Below are 20,491 nucleotides of genomic sequence, written 5' to 3'. Positions count from 1 at the left end.
TAACTGCGACGTGTTTATGCTGTGTTTTAATTACGAGACCAGGACCTGAACCCACACTCTGCTTATCAGAATTAAATATCAGTGTGCTAGACTTCTTGGTTTTCAAAACTTGTTTTAACAAGTTTAGTTGATTAAAATCAGCTCTTGTCACATTTCAGGATTGTTAAAATAAAGCTTGCTGCACCAGCCTTCTCTATTTTACAATGCCTGTCTCTGTGCATGAAATTATGAAGTAAACTCGTTTACGCATGTTTTATCAAAAAATACAGGTTGTTAATGAAAAATACAGGTTTATGTGTTTCAGAATACAGTTTTGTGATCCCAGAGGTTGGCATGTCTGCCTCATAAAGATTAAATAAATAAATGAGAAAAACAAAAAGAAAGGAGAGTTGGGGGCAATTAGATTCAGAGACCAGAGTGTGGGTTTGAATCCCGGTCGTGACACTTGTGTCCTTGAGCAAGATACTTTACTATAATTGCTTCTCTTCACCCAGGGGTAAATGGGTACCTGCGAGGGAAGAGGTTGATATTGTGTATGAAAAAGCCACAAGGGCCTTATAGGCAGCTCAGGGCTGTATACTCCGCAGGGGGCTGAGAAACATTAAAAACAGATGTTATTGGTCCTATGACCAGGGCACTAATACGGTTATTGTGAAATGCACTATACATGTATAAGAATTTGTTATTATTATTTGTTATTATTCTTCCTGGATACCTGTCGTAAAGCTTTCACTGTTTTTTGTAGCATTTTATATATTTACCAATTAATTCAATTGCTTTAAAATTCATATTTGATTTGGTTTTGTGTTTTGATTGAAGAGTTCTTTTGACTGTGCACGTCTTGCCGCTGGTTCCACGCTGAATGTTGTCGACACTGTTCTCTCTGGCCAGGTAACTTCAAGATCTTTGGTAGTCTATTTATAGAAGCAACATGTAGATGTCTTGTATTAGTTATGTTTACTCTTGGAAATAGAAGCTGTGCAATAGCCTCCGTGCAAGATAGGGTTGTGTGTCTACATTTATTTTCCTAAAAAGTTAAATGGAACATGTGTAGCTGTATAACCCTTTCTATTGATTCCAATCAAATTTTAGATGTGGAACTATGAGCTAATCTGTACAAGGAGCAGATGTCACTAAAACTTTCCAGGATTAAAAATATAACATGATACCCAGTCCTGACTTTCACAAAACCACAAACCACAATGTGCTGGCATATCCCTTGTAAACTTGTCCAAACTACCCTCCTGAACTCACAGCAGGATGAAACAAATTTACAGAAAGTTAAAGCAAAAAAAAAACTTTAAGATTTATTATAAATTGGTGCTTGTGTTTTTATCTGTTTACCTCCTTTTCTGTGTTCTTTTTGGAATCTTTTTGTACTTCACTGCTTGTTTTACACTTTGGTTACATATACCTGCTCATGTTTGTTGAGTTGTCAGCATAACCTTCAAGAAAGATTCTGCTAGGGTTGACGTCAGGCCATTAACTTTTTATTTTTATCTGTGTATTGGGCATTCAACCCTTCTGCCTGTAACCAAAATGAATAGATCTTAAGTTGTTGAAAATTCTTTACAAAAGACTTTAATCCGGAGGTCACAGGCTCAAATTCTGCATGCTCTCGTAAATTGTTCTTTGTTCAACTCAAAATAAGCTAAATATTCATCCAGTCAGTTTCCCTTTTAATTTACTGGGTGATTCTTAATACTGTCTTTTATTTTGATGACAGGCAAGAAATGGAGTGGCCATTGTTCGGTAAGTGGGCTGTTTATTTAATTAAAGGGATGCTGCAGTGAATTAAAATAAAACAGTTAATTTGCTGTCATTTATTTCTGATATATGAATTGAACATCAATAAAATGTGTTTTGTTTATTCCCGACATATCTGACTTGCGTAATTAGCGAATAAGTCATGCCCCCCCCCTGTTGTGGATTGTTACCGCCCCCTACCATCGACGTCACGTCGGGAATTCAAACATATCGTCGGCAAAAAGAGTGGTCCCTAACTACACGCGCCTAGGTACCATGCCACACAGTGCACACGTCTCTATGTGCACAGCCAGGGGGCCCGACGGCTCGGGTTACCGACATGACATCACGTTTATGCAAATGAAGTCTCCCTTTTAGGGGCGGGGTGGGTTCCATTTTTAAAATACTTGCGCATTTAAAAAAAAAAAATTCAGGTTTAAAAAGTCAGGTTTAATCGTTTAAATGAAAAAAAAAAAAAAATGCAGCCACCCTTGAAGTCTTAGTTTAGTCTAACAAATTACATGTAACAAGTTTATACCAATGTAGATCCTTCTGTCACTTGTTTAGATCATTTGGACTGAAGTCATTCACAGCTACCGTGTGCCATTTTTTGAGTCAAATTGCATATCAAGATATGTTGCATGTATAATCGCACACATGTTACATAAAAGATACTTTGGGAATCTCACTCCCAACCATTACCAAGATTTACATGGGTGATGACATCTGGGCCCGCAATTTTACAGAGCTGCTTAACAGAAAATTTTACTTAACAGATTGTTGCTAAGCAGAAATGAGTAGAAAACCAGTTAGATACTGTTCATTAGAAATCATATATTGGCTGGTACCATTTTCTGGTAAGCATAATTTTGTTTTGCTCAGCCATTTTTTGGCGCTAAAGCATCTCTTTAAAACTGGATCTCGATGAATTGGGTTATTGGCTAAATATGGAAACCCTCATAAGAATTGGCCCTTTTCATGACGTGCGTGTCACAGACGCGACCGTGCGTCTGCATAGTGTACAACTCTATGGCGTTTGCAAACCAACAGGGTCTGTACGCATGTGTGATAAGGGTCCATTTACAGCAGTGATGGTCTCTGCACTGTACTTGTATAAGGCCACACTAAAAACACATGCACTTCCTCAAGGCATGCTCCTAAACAGATGCTATGAGTTCATTGACAAGGTAGCTCTGTCACAAATGAAATATATGCTTTCCTAGTGCACATGTTCTGGTGAGAATACACCTAAAATAAGCTAACTGGTATGATAATGTAGCTAGGTGTGTACCCATCATGGATTTGTGCAATTTTGTACCTCCATAAAAAGTTTAAAATTAATTACATGTAGGTTGTCTTCCAGGTCTTTAATATAATTGATTTTTCGTTATTGGTAGTTTAAAATAACAACACCAGTAGGTTCTTCCTTCATGGCTTAAATGACTTTTTCCAAAAGCTAATTTGGTAAAGGCTTTAGGGTAATTAATTGGTTCATATAATACACCAGAGCTACCTTGTAATTAATTGGTCCATATAATCACATTTGTGTTTTTTCAGGCACAACAGCTAATATGCAACCCTTATATTTATCAGAGCTAACTTGTAATTAATTGGTCCATTTAATTACATTTGTTTATCAGTCACAGCAGCTAAAATGCAACCCTTATATTTATCAGAGCTACCTTGTAATTACTTGGTCCATATAATTACATTTGCTTTTCAGTCACAGCAGCTAAAATACAACCCTGATGTTTTATCTGACACATACAGTTGTGAAATTGTCAGTGTTAAAAGTAATGACTTGATTAAAAAAATTTCTGAAACTTTTGATTTATGTTTGCCTCATGAAGAGTTTTCAGTCTGCTGGATCAATTTGATCTAGCCATGACTTATATAATAAGTGGTCTATTTTTACCATTCTTTAGCATAATGTTATACGAATGAACCATGTAAGCTGTGACTTGTTAAAAGAACCACAGAACCTGCAGGTATTATTTGTACACAGCTCAACAGAAGAAAACAAAAATCTTGCATTTAGTGGAAATTGCACGTGACTATTTGTGGCAGCTTTTGGTAATTAGTGTGACCATAATTTCCCATCTTGGTTGCCAGGAAAAGCCCTGCCTCCAATTTCAAGGAACTTGAAACTTTATGATTATGCAACTTAGTCCACTTGCAGAATACACAGGCTGTGCTGCACTAACGCAAGAAATCTAGCACAGGTGGACTTTTGCATTTTTTTCTGTATATTTTCATGCGATTGGCTGCTGGAATGCACAAGGTCGCGCTGATTGTTTTAGAAGGTGACATTGGCTCAATTTCATGAAGCTGTTAAGCTGAAAAATCTTTGCTAAGCAAAAATCAAGTCGGGCACCAGCCACATGAATAAAAACTAAATTCAATTTGAGCTGGTATCCTGCTTGTACTAAGCAGTATAAAAACTAAATTCAATTTGAGCTGGTATCCTGCATGTACTAAGCAGTACTATTCTGTGCTAAGCAAGTTTGATTAAGCTAGACCCTGGTTTATTTCACTCTGACTGTTGTTGCTTTATGATGTAGATGGACGAAAATGCTGTGGGGAAGCAAAGAACATTCTTTTTATTGACTAAGAAAATGGAGTAAAATAAATTTGATTTTTAACTCGCTAGTTTTATTTATTGAATTGCAGGCCGCCTGGTCATCATGCAGAATCTCACACTGCGATGGGATTTTGTTTCTTCAACACAGTAGCTTTAGCAGCACGCTACGCCCAGCAAAAGCATGGACTTAATAGGTAACTACAACACTCTCAGTATTGATAATAATTTTGGTTTTTTCGATTCCCAGAACAATACAGAATGAGCCAACAAGTTACATGTATGTACAACAGCAGTAACAAAGAAATAATGCAAAGTAAAGCAAATACAGAAATACATGAATGTGGTTGGTGTTGGGAACCAATTGTTAGGGTAGGGGGGGTCATCCTCTTGATCAGCTGTATAGTATTTTCATAAAAGCTCTTTTTGAAATTTTGCTTTTGACAGATCCCTTCCTTGAACTTAATCAAACTTTGAATGAATTAGGCAATTTAAACACGTAGAAATATAATGAACCTTGCTGCGGACTCTACAATTAATCATACTTGGTGATCAAACTATCGAGACAGAGTCAACTTTGCCATCCTTTGAACTAAATACAATTTTTGAATGGATTAGGCAATTTAGACACAGTGGACCTCTTATTGTCTCCCTTGTGTTTATACTCTTTCATTTATACTTTTTTGCATTTGTTTTGTACACGTTATCCAACTGTGGACCTTTCCCGAACCGTGGACTCTATTGTCCTTCTTTGTTATACATGTAGGTGCCCGGTTTGAATGTATATACATGTACACACTCACCTTAATCACATCTCCGTAACACCTGTTCCCATTATCAATGGTGACAATACAATCCATCACACATTCATCCTGCGGAGAACTCTGTGTTTATGTAAATGTGGCCCAAAGCAAGTCACATTGAACTTGTACAAGACTATTATATTGTGGTCGTTCAAAGAAGGCCGCTTGGATTAAATTGTCACCACCTGCTAACCTTGGGGCTATTGTTGGATAGAAAAAGCAAGTAACTGAATTTGTTAGTTACACTTGCACATGTACAAAAGCTTCTGTACTTGTAAGCTGATTCATTGTCGGTCTGATATTTTTTATCTCTGATATTTTTATTCAGATCTGCACATTTTGCCTTTTGACCAAAATAAAACGGAAATTGTAAGGGATCTTTACGTCGGGTTTGACAATTTTGTGCAAAATAGAATCAAGCAAATATATTGCTTCTTTTTTTAAGTTAACATGTAGTTGTAACATCCTAAAAAATTAACCAGTTAAATTTTTTAAAGAGTGAAATCTGTCCGGTGTAGAACTTACATTCCCAGGCCTGTATGATTGGTTTCTGAAAGGCCAAAGGCACTGAGGCATTTTCTCCTAGGTAAAGGGCACCCTATGAGGAAATTGTAAATTGCAAACTTCTACTGGAGCATTTCAAGGGCACAAAGGCAATGACAAGGGGCATGGTGGCAATAGACCTTGCGATTGACGTCATCCAGCGGCCATCTTAGTGGAAAAACGGTGACGAAACAATCGAAACGCACAGATTTGTACGCGCGGCGCACAGGATTGGCCAATGAACAACCTCCTTTTGACCTCTAGGTGAGGGCGCCCTACTGAAATGACGTCATGTGCATAAGGTCTATTGCCTTCGTTGCCTGCCTGAAGTATCAGGCCTGCATTTTAACTATGAGAAGATTTTTGTGACATAAGTTATGTATTTGCTGTTGGCTTCATTTGCACACAGGATGCACCAGATAGGTTATTTTGATGTACGGCCGGAAATCAATGGCCCATATTGAACAGGATTGCAGTACATCATTTGCATGAGCCTAATGCCAGTTCAAATTTATTTTGACATTTTCATCACTGATCATGTATTCAATTCAATTAGACTCGACTCCATATTGCAAAATGTACATGGTCATAAATTTCTCATAATAGGCCAGTTCTTATTCTTGTTGTTCTTTATACATCTTTTTCAATCGACATCATTATGGAGAAAGAAGGTCAGAACTACAGGAGGATTAGTTTTATGAGACACAAATGAAGCAGAAGCATTAATATAAATAATAATAATAATAAATCAGACTTTTATATAACTCAATTCCAAAGAATGATCATTGCACTTTGAACATTATTACCCCCGTGGCATGTGGTTGTGAACAAAATCTCGATTGAGACCGCTAAATGATGATGATTATTATCTTTGGTCATTTCATTCCTTAAACTATCTCAGCTCCCTAGCGAGTATACAGCCTGTGCTGCCAAGTATATAGCACAGTCAGCTTAATCAATTTTTAAGCACCATCTCTGTCCTCACAGCTTATACGAACAAAGTTTGTGGTTTTGTCGGGCATAATATTCTTCCTACTTGAATCTGATTTTTTATTATTTTTATTTTATATATTTACATGTAGCTCAGCACTTGTACTCAATAATCCGGGTCGTTTGAATTGACCCGGAATCCGGGTCGTTTGAATTGACCCGGAATCCGGGACGTTTGAATTGACCCGGAATCCGGGTCGTTTGAATTGACCCGGATTCGGTCGTTTGAATTGACCCGGAATCCGGGTCGTTTGAATTGACCCGGAATCCGGGTCGTTTGAATTGACCCGGAATCCGGGTCGTTTGAATTGACCCGGAATCCGGGTCGTTTGAATTGACCCGGAATCCGGGTCGTTTGAATTGACCCGGAATCCGGGTCGTTTGAATTGACCAGGAATCCGGGTCGTTTGAATTGACCCGGAATCCGGGTCGTTTGAATTGACCCGGAATCCGGGTCGTTTGAATTGACCCGGAATCCGGGTCGTTTGAATTGACCCGGAATCCGGGTCGTTTGAATTGACCCGGAATCCGGGTCGTTTGAATTGACCCGGAATCCGGGTCGTTTGAATTGACCCGGAATCCGGGTCGTTTGAATTGACCCGGAATCCGGGTCGTTTGAATTGACCCGGAATCCGGGTCGTTTGAATTGACCCGGAATCCGGGTCGTTTGAATTGACCCGGAATCCGGGTCGTTTGAATTGACCCGGAATCTGGGTCGTTTGAATTGACCCGGAATCCGGGTCGTTTGAATTGACCCGGAATCCGGGTCGTTTGAATTGACCCGGAATCCGGGTCGTTTGAATTGACCCGGAATCCGGGTCGTTTGAATTGACCCGGAATCCGGGTCGTTTGAATTGACCCGGAATCCGGGTCGTTGAATTGACCCGGAATCCGGGTCGTTTGAATTGACCCGGAATCCGGGTCGTTTGAATTGACCTGGAATCCGGAATGTACAGCGAAATAAGTATAGCAAAGACGCGAGTACCCCTTACAAACAAATTCTGTGGTAACTCCTGTGGAATAAAATTGGATTAAAATTAACTTCACTGAAACCCACATGTATGGTACTCCTCCTTTTAAGCCCCTCCTGCATCTAGCGTTATTATTGTTGCTGTTCTGTTTGATCTTAAAGGGTGTTGATCCTCGACTGGGACGTCCACCATGGTAATGGTACCCAGCACATGTTTGAAAACGACCCCAGCGTTCTGTATGTGTCTTTGCATCGCTATGAGAATGGTTTGTTCTTCCCTAGTTCTCCGGATGCCGAACCAAATAAGGCTGGTGAGGGAGCTGGTGAGGGGTTTAACGTCAATATTGGATGGAATGTGGTGAGTCTCTGTGTCATGCTAATTATGTGTAGTAAGTTTGGTATAGACCGAATGTATTGATGTCAACCCACCGCCATCTTAAGCCCAGTTCATACTTCATGTGAAGTAAATCTTGACCCATTCTGGGTTCGAGTCAGGTTAACCTTAGGGTGGGTTTGATTAGCTTCCCCAGGTCGACCCTGGTCTGCCCCCGGTATGTTCGAATAGCTTTGACTTTATTCCAGGGGCTCACCCGGGTCAGCCCTCAGTGCCCTGCTTGTGGAACGGGTCACTTGGGGCTGGCCCGAGGTGCATGACGTCACCATGAAAGGGCGAGTGTGATCATTTGATTAGCTCATGTCAGGGGCACACCCGAATGAGCACGGTGGGGTCAATATTTGAATGTTATGTGTTGTTGTTTGTAGGATGTAATGGGAGATGCAGAATACCTAGCAGCCTTTATGCAAGTTGTCATGCCGATAGCATATGAGGTGAGTCAGCTTTCTATAAAATATTTTGATTTTTACAGTAATATTTTAAGATAAAGCTGCCACTTCCCAGGTTGTTACCCTGAACAAAGATATTGACATAATAGGGAGACAACCAACATAGGGGTAGATAAATCAGCTGGTAGAGCTCTGGCTTGGACTGGAGGTTGCTGTTTTAAATCTCTTACAACATGTTTAAATTTTGTTATGTTCAACCCTAAATCAAACAATATTTAGTTATACTGGAAAATCTTAGTGCATTTTGGAATTTATTTATTTAGTAACTAAATTTCCTTTTGTTTCCCCATTAGTTCTGTCCTGATTTGGTGTTGGTGTCTGCTGGTTTCGATGCGGCATATGGTGATCCACTGGTGAGTTTTGTTTACTTGTTTTATTTTGTTATTAGTATCGGAGGCAAGGTTCAGTAGCGGTGTGATTGGAAACCTTCTTTAGCTAGACCTTCTGATGGAAGTTTGGGTCTTTTGGAAATAACAAGGATGCCACCATGGCTAGATAAAATGTTTGACCTTTCTTCATTTGGACCAACTCTTCACTGCTTGGGTAGACTTGATTAGGGCACAAATTCACAATTTCATAAAGCCTGTTTGCACAAAAATGTGCTAAGTACAGGGAAGTATTGCTTAGCTAAAAAAACGTTTAACAGTAAAATTACATTACGTTTGAATTGTTGTGACTGGTGCCCCAGCTTATTTGTCGCTTAGCAGAGAAATTTTCTCAAGCAGATTTCTGCTAAACAACTTTATGCTTTTAGGCCCAGGTCTCTTGCTTGGTCCATGATAAATGTATTCATCCATGTATAGACATTTTCCCACTATCCAGATGATTTTGATGATTAAATATAGAATAGTGTTTATTCTTGTTCTTTCTTTTCATTGTAATATGTTTTGTATTGCAGGGAGGATACAAGGTAACACCAGAGGGCTATGCCCATATGACACACATGCTGTGTAGTCTCGCAAAAGGAAAGGTGATCGTTGTTCTAGAGGTAAGAAATATTTGATATTGTGAACAGCCTGGTTCATACTTCGTATGAAAGCAAATGCAACACGATATTTGACGCCACAAATTTGCAACATTTGAATTGGGTTCAACTCTTGCGAAACATTCGCTGCAAAAACAGCCATATGCCGTCAAGATTCACTTTGCAATCACTTTCACAGGTCCATGAACCAGGCTTAAGTATTATCCCCTCCCCTCCTTATAGTCTTTGTTTCCATCGTTTCCTTTTGCTTATCTTCCTTCCCTTTCATCATCCCTTCTACCGTTGCCTTCTCTGCCTGACAAGTGCCTTACAAGTGTTTGAATGCTTTTAACAATGATGTGTTCAAAGCAACCTTTCGAGAGCCAGTCAGCGTTAATCTTCAGTGCTTTCCTTGAAGGGGATAGTGCTGAGAGTGATCGATGTGTATCGAGCTGCCCATGGTAGCGAGCCTGACTGTGCTCGTTCAAACATGAGGCATCCTTTTAAGCTACTTTCAATAAGCCATTTTGAGATATGGCAGACACAATACTACAACACTTTAAGGTACCTGCAAGTTCGCTATTATTTATAGTTTATTCATAAATACCTCAAAAAGTTTCGCTATTCCTATTGGTGGAGAGCGCGTCACGTGGGGGTGTTTAAACCGTTGATAATGACCAGTGTTTATAACCGATTGTGAGAGGAGACTCCGCGCTAGTCTTGATGTAAGACGTTTCTGGTAACGGGTAATGCAGGCGCTGTTGGCGAGTTGGCCGCGCTGTGTGTGAAAGGAAAACCAGGGAATATGCTCCAAGACTATACGCGGATGCGCACGAACGGAACCGGAAAACACACGCGTACGGACGTCGTACATATGCATGTAACATGTACTACTGAACGGAACATACCATGGAGGTGGAAACAAACGGAGCTCAGCACTCGGAAACGGATAAGTTTTACAGAGTTTTTTACTTTTAACCAAAAAGGTTTTTATGAATGGGAATCAACTAGTGGTTTAAACCCGCCGAGGCCTGGTTCTTGATTATTTACCTCGACTTCGTCTCGGTTATCAAGAACCAGGCCTCGTTTGGATTAAACCACTAATTGAAATCTCTTCACCACACATTGATTCCCTTATTCAAATATACGTTATTAAACATTGCTAAGGTTTTGATGACTTGTTGTATTGATATTTTTGTCTTTCTGTTGTATGGTCAGGGTGGATACAATCTGAACTCTATATCCCTATCCATGGCTATGTGTACAAGGATCCTTCTTGGTGATCCCTGCCCGGCCATCGACTCAGGGCTCCCTAGTCACAATGCTGTCAAATCTATCTTGGAAACCCTTCATGTTCATCGGAAATACTGGAAAAGCCTAAAATATCAAGGTGACTTTTTTAATTTTCTGGATTTCATCTTGTCTTTTTATGGAGCGTCAGTCATGATATTCTTCCAGTTTTTTTCCCACCTCGGTAAAGATCTGAAAAACTTTGATTGAATAGACCCATTGCATATGATGTCACACTCTCAAGAAGGAGGCAGACCATTGAACAATAGCTGTTCTCTGTGCATAAAAATGGGGAGCAAGGAGAGCTATTGATTTCTAACACAAAACAGCATGCGCCTTTGAACAAGTAGGCCTACGCGTAATTTTGGGTGTCAACTCTCTTTTGTGCATGTTTGTATCTGATTTGGACACCCAAAATGACACCCAGGATAGGCTCATGTGAGTTCGCTGCTTGTTTTGCAGGGGGTCTGTATCCTAAATTTACAAAGACATGTAGGAACCTCAGCTGGAATCGAGGAAAATTGTGGGGTTACAATAATAGTAATAATACACAGCTTTTATATAGCGCTTCACACTAAATAGTCTCGAAACGCTTAGCAAGAAAGAAAGAAACAAAAATATATGTAATCCTAAGGTTTATTTTATTTAAAAGAATACTTTTCATTCAGTGTGTATTTATAAACTAAAGAACCTATGGCTGAGATTGAATGCACATCGTTTTGTTTTATTTCTATTCAGTTAACCTACCAAGTCTACCTCCCTGGGAACCAGTTGAAGTGACGAGCACAGAATCTGAGACCAAGTGGTGAGCCAAAACGATTTTCATTTTCATCTTTTATTTCCATTGCTGTCTTCTGTCTCCATATTTCAGGTCTATTGCTGGGTCAGAATTTGTGCCCAAATACTTGGCTGCTTTTCATAATTACTTCTTAATTTACCTTGGTCTCTAAATTTGCCTCGAAGATAAGTCATTTTCCTGTATTTGCTTTCATTCCTTTTATTCAGAGTTTGTTCCCAAATACTGGACTGGTTTTCGTAATTACTGATTTACCTTGTCTCTTAATTTGGCTGAGGATAAAGCTTTTTTCCTGTTTTCGTTTTTCTTCTTTTAATGGTAACATGAAGTAAAAAAATGTTATCTAGGATGATAAACAAGAATTTTTTCTCAAGGGTAGACATCTGATCATTCACATAATTATTCTATTGAAATTCACGAAGACTGCCGCTCATTTTTTTAATTTCCCAGTTGTTGTTCATTGCCTTGAAAAGACGAGTAGTTGAGATTAAAAATCCAGTGAAATCCAAGGATGACAGCATTTTGAATCAAACACTAATGATCAGTACCGTCTGATCCTGTACAAAATCTTAATACCAAGTAAGCTTTCTCATTAGAGCATTGTTAATCTTTCCTGATGAACAATTATTCTATAGCTTAAGGGGGGTTGGGGCTGCATAGCAGTGGCCTACATTTTTATTTATGGACAAGGACATGGTATACATGGCTATGATACTAACCAGAACATTCATTTGTGCTTTTTTTATATCTCATTTGGGGTTGATTTGCAGCAATGGCATTATAACCCCTGGTTACGCCATTGCTGCAATGCAATCTGGATGATTCCCCATTTGGCTCAGATTTATTTTGTAGATGACTAAGTCTACACATTCTTTAGCTGATTGTGGTTTCACATGTACATGGCCAGATGGTGAGCTTTCATTTTGTTTTAACTGGATGTTTTCAAAAAGGGCTATTTTTTATCAATAATGCTAAATTTATGAGAAACTACAAAATGTTGCAGAAAAAAACCCAAGACAAATCAACTTGCTACTGGGCTGAAGTTCTTGCTTTGTGAGTAATGAAGCACATTTTAATATTATTAAAGTAGAGTATTCTTTCACATAACAAAACAGTTAGTGGAATGATCTCTGTAAAATAAAAATATCAAAACAAAAGTGTTAGGTGAAAACAAGTTTTTAGTGAAATCTGACGATTTCAACCTTTTTCTTCAAATTTTCCAATAACAATTTAAACATTGTATAAATTGATTATTAAAAAAACAGACAAATTATTTAAAATAGTACATGTTTAAATTCTTATGAAAAAGGGGCATTCAATTCAACCAGATAACCTTTGCTTCCAAAAACAGTAATCATTTAGACAGCATGGCATCGAAATGCATGTACACAGGTATTTAAACAAATACTTAAGATACAGACATTTAACTATTATTAACTTTATCAAGCATTGACAGTCAGAATGGTTGTACATGAGAAATACAGGCAGAGCCTTGAGAAGTCAATAGAAATAATCTAAAAATATGGCTAAAAGCTTTCAGCTACTTGAGTTGCTTATACACCGAATGTTATTCAAAAAGTAAATAAAACACGCAGCCTCTTTGTGTTTTGATTATGTATACATGTAGTTGGGTGCGTCTTTTTTTCTCTTAATTTGTGGTGTGCTGTGGCTGAGCGATTAAAAGCACCTGACTCAAGCTTTGGGGTTTCTTGTCAGCTGAGTGGGAGTCATGGTGGAAGTGTCGTGGCCGAGCGGTTAAGAGCACCGAATTCAAACTATGGTGTTTCTGATCAGTGTGGGTTCGAATCCCCAGCCGTGACACTGTGTCCTTGAGCAAGACACTTAACCATTGCTTCGTCCTTCGGATGGGACGTAAAGCCGTTGGTCCCATGTGTTGTGTAACGCATGTAAAAGAACACAGTGCACTTATCGAAAAGAGAAGGGGTTCGCCCCGGTGTTCCTGGTCGAGGCTGCTTAATGCGCCGTAGTACCTTGTAAACCCTTATAAGGTGCTAAATAATTGGGTCTCAGAATTCATCACTGCAATAACCTATCTTTCTGAAAGTTTGTATATACTCAGCGCCTTGAGTACCTTGTTTGGTAGATACGTGCGCTATATAAGACTTCGATATTATTATATTATATTATGGTCAAGACACTGGTGTCCTTGAGCTTGACACAAGTGTCATGACCATGACTCCAACTCAACTTTATCACACAATTGATTTATCCTCCGGATGGGGAATTTAGCAGTTGGTTCACCAAACTCATCCTTACTTGGGATTAATCTTAGGACTTAGGATGAGTTAAGTTCCCTATCCAAAGAGGTAGGACGCATTAAACCCATCCTAAGTTAGGATGGGTTACTCGTCATAACTCGAGATGGGATTAATCCTAGTGTTTTGTGAAATTGGCTGCTCTTATCGTGGAAGAGTAGGCCTAGGGGTTAACCATGTTGCTTCTGGTTCACATACCAAACACCCTTGTTTACAGGTTTCATCAGGCTTGCAAGCTTTTCAATTAGACATCCTTGGTTTCATTCCCAGTAAAAAAAGGTTTGTTTCATCTAAAAGTTTAATTTGTATACTGCTCAGTGGAATGACTCCTGAGCAGTATATTAGATTACAAGTATGGGCCATGCACATGACACCTCTCATAATTCCTATTTATAAGGCGCTTTTTCCCCTTTGGTGTCAAAACAATTTTTTTTGTACAACTGATATAGACCCATTACCATCCTTGTTGTAAGGTGATGCTGTGCAATCTACAGCCAATCATGTCAACAAAAATAGGAAAACAGCTTTCTTAATGATAATCATGGGACTTATTATCCCAGCAAATTGATTGGGACACTATGACACTAAGTACACCCCTGAGTATACCCCCATACGATATTGTTACAAATTTGTCTTTCTTCAATCCCAGAATCATAATCTGTGATAGCCTGTATTATACAAATGGTTCTGTTTAATTTTTTTTGCATTTTGGCCAGATGATCACTTTAAAATATAAGCTCAAAACCAGTTATATATACCCAAGAAATGAAAAACAAAACATTCCAAAACACAAAACGGGATGTTACTATGGTAACAGTCATTTTAAAAGTCTATTCATTTTTCTCTTTAATTTATTTTAAGACTAAAAGTAACCTTGACAAAATAATAATAATGAACATGAATGCACCGTGACTATCACACATGATAGGAAACTGATTGAAGGCCATGTATTTCACACATTGATTCTTAATGGGCATCAACATTCAATGTAGACAACACCATTGATGTAAAACGGTATAGGGCGGACCTCAATTTAATTAAATATCAGAACAAATTATTGAAATTTGATGGGTTAAAGTTTCTGCAATAAAGTGCGGTAGTCGTAGACATTCCCGTTTTTAGTTTGAATTCCCCACTATAAAATATACCTTAAAAAATAAACACCAGAATTGGAATTATTATTTATCAGAACAGAAGACATTTTTCAAGTTGTCCCTGTTCGGTTGCAAACTGTATAAGGGAGGACAGCAATCTTAATCATTTTCATATAAAACACCCAATATCGAAGGGAGGGTATACTTTTGGTAAATTGTCAAAGACCAGTATTGTCACTTGGTGTATCAATTGATGTAGAATTCCAAACATATTCATTAATTACCAAACCTTTGAACATTTGGGCTCAATTGATCATCGAAATTGCAAGAAAACAAAATAAAAGAAAGCAAATAAACACCCTCCATGCCGGAAGTCTTTTGGGTGAAACAATACCTCTTTCTCTTACACTACATTATTAAAGGGGCCGTTTCTAACCATGTTTTATATATCAACAGTTTTCCAGTGGCCATACCAAGTACGTTTTTTATCGTGTTTAACTTGTGGAGTAATTACCAAATTAAGTGTCCACTGCCTTTAAACCCAGTTTGATCTCTGTCTGTTCATCGTAAAGTCAGTTGTGTGTCAACCACCAATCGGGGAGCCCTGTCCATACCCTTTTATCATGCTGTCGGTCACTTATTTCTTGGTTCTGTCTCCTTGTCTGCGGTCAGTTTATAGTGTCAGAGTACTTTGTTGGTTTGAATTCAAGTTCAGGGTTTTTGTGTGCATTAAAAAAATGTCATGTTCGATACTTCGTTTCTTGTAGGCGCGCGGCAGTTTTTACTTGTTATACTGCTATAAGAGGGAAGGGGGCACCAAGGCAATGACCAAGGCATGGTGTCGTTGCCTTCTTGAATGTGTGTATACCCATCAAGTGTATACAGCAACACATTTCCATGTGTGTGTTTAAAGAGTAATTGTACTATGTTTGCAATAAGATACAAACCATACAACTCAACAAGCCTTTTTTACAGTGATTAATTGTTGAATATTTGAATTGTTGAATATTTACAAATCTATCACCCATCTTTAAACGTATAGGGCTTATTATATACATGGATATGTAAAAAAAATAATTGATGAGATCCCTTTTTAAGCATGTAACAAAACGAAATCAATTTAAAATCAATTTAAAATCCAATTCGTCTCAATGCAATCCATAACCGCATAAGAAGTGTCAGGTTTGCCGTGACAAGGCAAGAGTGATCTTCCCGAACACATAAAAGGGTTACACACATGCCCGAAGCAATTTTCGAAACGTACTCACGACTTGGTCCGTACATGTACTTTGCAATTGTGTTTACTCTACGGATTACAGGCAAAGTCTGCCTCGATTGACGTCACGAACAGCGCCATCTCGGGTCGGGGTCTACTCCTAAATTTGTAAATAACATAAGAACTGATTTTTAAAAACCCTAGTTAACTGTTTATTCACATTCCACTCATCAAAACACATATATTAGTGGCAAAAGCTTTATTTTGAAAAAATACCACTTCCAGGTGACTTTAAATTACGAGAAAACCTACAGGATACGTGTGCCCCCCCCCCCCCCCAGAAAAGGGTCCCCGCACACTCTTATTGTTGCTTGTTTTAAATAAATGTTATTTTTGTATTTATGTAGAGGGAACATCTTTTTTTGATGACAGTTTGTTGACTTGTGCCTCTCCCTGGATGGCCTGTGCTCGTTTGAAATGTGTTGTCCGAAGAATTAAAAAAAAAAAAAAATGTATATAGGGTCATTTTTGTTTCAACGTAATGCTGATTTATACGTCAACTCAAACACACGCTTACTTGTATAAGTGAAGGTTTCATATGAATGTAGTGTTTAATTGAGATAGCAAAGAACTGTCACCGTATTTCTTTTATCAAGAATGTCGAATCCATCAACGTTTAGCTATAGGCGAAGCGGGCACCAACCGCACCACAAAAGGACACAAACGGAAAATTTAATCCCCCAAACTCGCATCGAGGCAGGTTTTGAGATTCAAATTTGTCGACACACTTTTATCAATTTCGAATCAATGGGACATTATCAGACGACATTACTTACGACAGTAATTACCACCACTAGCACCTTTATAACAAGCTTTCTGTTCCTCGGTGTATATGAATGGATGAAGCATGTGTGCGGATCGTTAATCCCGTATTGGTTAAGATTTGAGGAATGCTCGTAAAATGAATGATTCCACAAACCCTTGACATTAGTGTTATGGCCTCGTGGTCCAAATTTGATGCCCATTGGGAAAGCAGGTGTGCATATGCAGGTGTGCATATACACGTGTGCGTGGAGCGTATTATTTATTTGATTTCCAACAAACGAAGCAAAAGGAACTCGCAAGGATATAGAAAAAAACACTTTAAAATACAATTTGTAGTGCTTTTGAAAATTAAAGCACTCCTATACGAGGTAGGGCTGTTCTTGGCTGGGGTAATACAGCCTATGCCCCTGATCAGCATCCTCATCAACTGAACCGGGAGTGTACGGTTCTTATGGCCAACTAACATCACAATACTTCTTCATTATTATTATCATATCTTATTTTTAAAGTCATTTTATACCATTTATGCTTCATCAATCTTATAAATGATCTTAATGTATATTATAGGCATATGCGGATTTTATATAATTGTGCATATCAATTTTATTTTTGTTTTATTTATTTATTTGTTTATTTATTTCTTGTTTTTAATATCCTGGGAAATCCATTCAGTAAGAAAAACTCCCTGATCTCCCATGGATCCCAGCTAATAACAATCTACAGTTTTCGATTGATTTTTTGATCTTTTCTTAATCAGCTGGAGAGGAGAGCCTCTTTATAGGCAGGAATTAGTTTCTTTTATGTATTGTTTCGGGCTCCAGATGCTGACATACCTTTCATTTCTCTGTAATTTTGATGCTCGTGTTGTATCGTTTAATGTTTGACAACCAATGTGCATTATTTATTTTTGTCTGCCCGAGAAGTAAAATAACTATAAATCTAACATAGTATAATGATAGACAATATGTTATTTTTGAAACAGTCGAGTAAATTGATATGATATACAATATGATACTCGTTTTTAAGTTACCAAACAGTGACAGTGCAGGTTTCGAGACTTTTTGAGCATTTTCGAAAGCAGTTTTTTTTTAACCGACAATTTCGGTGACTTCATTGCCGTGAAATTTGGCGGGCAGAAACCTAGCACAGGCTTGCCTAAAGTGTCTGTTCATTGCTACATACACAATGGGGTTAAGACAGCTACTGAACCACACGCACATGCCACTGTAAAAATGAAAAGTCATGTTCTTTACTTGTGGGTCAAGCAGAGTCGCCAACATGTACGGCACGTAGCAGGAGATAAAGACGAGAAAGATGCATAACATCATCTTGGTGTATTGGATATCTTCCCGGTAGATCTTACGCTGCTGCCGTTTGCTCTTTGAGTTCGCCGTGGTCCCCGTTGATGGTCCATTGAGGGATAGGTCATCCCCCGGTACAACCCTCATCCGATGGACTCGCTTGTGATTCTTGCATACGGTCTGTAGAATACGGACGTAGCAGAATGTTATAAAGGTCGTGGGGACAATAAGGGCACTTACCATGAAAAACATGCTGTACCCAGAGTTGCTACCACCGCGGAGAAACGTACACGTTAACGTCTTGGGTTCGTATCCTAGGCTTCCCCATACACCGGTGATCGGTGGGAGGAGGACTATCATAGGTAACATCCAGCATACGGCGACCATCATCGCTGCTCTTCCCTTGACGGTGAAAAGTTTACTGTACAATGATGACTGGGTGATCTTCAAGTAGCGTCCGAATGCCGTACCGGCGAGAGACATGATAGTTGCCCCGACGAATGTGAACATAAACAGGGGGTGTATTTGGCAGAAAGTCGCTCCGAACACCCATGCATTGTTGTAGAAAGTCGTCAACAAAACGGGTAAGACGATGGAACAGTACAAGAGATCGGATACACTTAAACTTATGATGAAGAGGTTTGTCGGTGTGCGGAGAACAGGTGTTCTGGCCACCACGAAAATGGTTATAAGGTTACCGAAGAAACCAATGGTAGTGACTGGTATCCCAACCACGAGTGTCGAGTACTGCACCACAGGGGTGTACTGCCTTGGCACGTCGAAGTCTTCGGAATTGTTACTAATAAGCATTGTTGTCAAACTGGGTGCTGTGAACATCTCCGGCACTACTCCGTCTGTAGTAGCCATCTTGAAAAGCAACCGCTTTGGAGGATTGCCTCTTGATACAACTGTCACAGCACTGTAAGATTCGTTCTGGCTGTTGAGGCAAACTATGTTTTAGTGAATTTAAACAGTAACAGTTGCATATCACCCTCTACTTAATTACGCCGATCCTCGATCGTCGGTTATATGTGACTATTTCCAATTTTGTCATGAAGAAATATGATGAAACTCTTATTTTGGAAAGATGTTTGGAAGAGGTGTTCCAAGACGCCTCACCGTACGAACGTTTTCCCCAGATCAGTGGAAAAATCCAAAAGACGCAAGCAGCATCACAGCCTTTGAAGACCACTCTGGTGGTAAGACCCTTGTATAATCTTCAAAGTAAAGACTCCTTCCTACAAGTCATGGTCTACGTGTGTGCAATTAACTTCAATAATTATCTTTTATGCTGAAGGTCTATACTGACCGATAGCCGAATGTGCACTCCAGGTAGATCAATCACACTGATGGCCAAGTTCTAGAGATGGACCACGTATCAGCCTCCTGGCTGAATTACGTAAATGGAGAGTCAACATTTTTTTAACTTGACAAGTTACTAGTTTACAATCATTGTTCAGTTCCTGCAGGTTTTTGTAGCTAAGCATCAATCCGGAGAATCAACGTTTATTTGACAAACTAATTGTCAAAGAAATTAATGTTTAGGTCACTGCAAAATAACAAGCATGTTTGGAGATTGTATGGTCTCGTTGGATGACAAAAGAAAACTGCGCGTAATCACATTGTACAGCGCTGCCAGTTTCCTTAATTCTGTTACTCGCGAAGACCAAACTCTTGACATGCGAATCAGTATTACAAACACGTAGAAATTAAAGTTGAAAATATAGCAACTGAATTTACCGACTGAATTCAAATAAAGTCGAAATTAAATCCACGGTGCAAAGTCGATTATGAGATTCACCTGTAATTGTCGTCAAAACATCTTACATCACAAGTTAGTGTTTCCATACAGCAGCCTGGGTTTCCAAACTGTTCATGAATCCAATGGGTTAGAAGAGCTCGTGTTCAGCTTGTGCCCAAGCTCCTAATGGTTGATTGGAAATCTTACGTCTGTAATTATTCGAATCATGGTATCGCCACTTTGGTGCTGTTGTGTTTGGGTGCGTGTCGACAACGCCAGCTACAACAGTGCAAAAAGGCTCCGCCGCGTCACAAATCAATACGGGCATGTGTGCTTGGTGTCAACGAAGCTGTTACTAGTTGGTGACAAATTACACCTTGTCGGACGTGCTTTGCATTTAAAATGACGCTTCACACAAGTATCTTCACAAAATATACAAGAGGTGTAGTTTTATGCCGGTAACGATTATATGCATAAAGTCAACGGCGATATTGTGACGGAAGAAAGTAACCGCC

At 39.0% G+C, this 20,491-nt stretch overlaps 1 protein-coding gene across 3 annotated transcripts in view; it reads left to right on the top strand.

Annotated features, from left to right (window-relative positions):
* Positions 1–20,491, top strand: part of LOC117304333 (histone deacetylase 6-like) — a 62,573-nt gene that overhangs the window by 28,822 nt on the left and 13,260 nt on the right. For all 3 annotated transcript variants that reach the window (XM_033788733.1, XM_033788725.1, XM_033788742.1), the window contains exons 23-31: positions 820–891; positions 1,727–1,752; positions 4,417–4,521; positions 7,793–7,988; positions 8,393–8,458; positions 8,767–8,826; positions 9,372–9,461; positions 10,656–10,827; positions 11,466–11,532. In XM_033788733.1, the coding sequence (XP_033644624.1) occupies positions 820–891; positions 1,727–1,752; positions 4,417–4,521; positions 7,793–7,988; positions 8,393–8,458; positions 8,767–8,826; positions 9,372–9,461; positions 10,656–10,827; positions 11,466–11,532 (854 nt within the window). The remainder of the gene's footprint in view (positions 1–819; positions 892–1,726; positions 1,753–4,416; positions 4,522–7,792; positions 7,989–8,392; positions 8,459–8,766; positions 8,827–9,371; positions 9,462–10,655; positions 10,828–11,465; positions 11,533–20,491) is intronic.

This window comes from Asterias rubens, chromosome 2 (genome assembly GCF_902459465.1).
Source record: "Asterias rubens chromosome 2, eAstRub1.3, whole genome shotgun sequence".
Taxonomy (NCBI): Eukaryota; Metazoa; Echinodermata; class Asteroidea; order Forcipulatida; family Asteriidae; genus Asterias; species Asterias rubens.
This window is presented reverse-complemented; position numbering and strand designations above follow the sequence as displayed.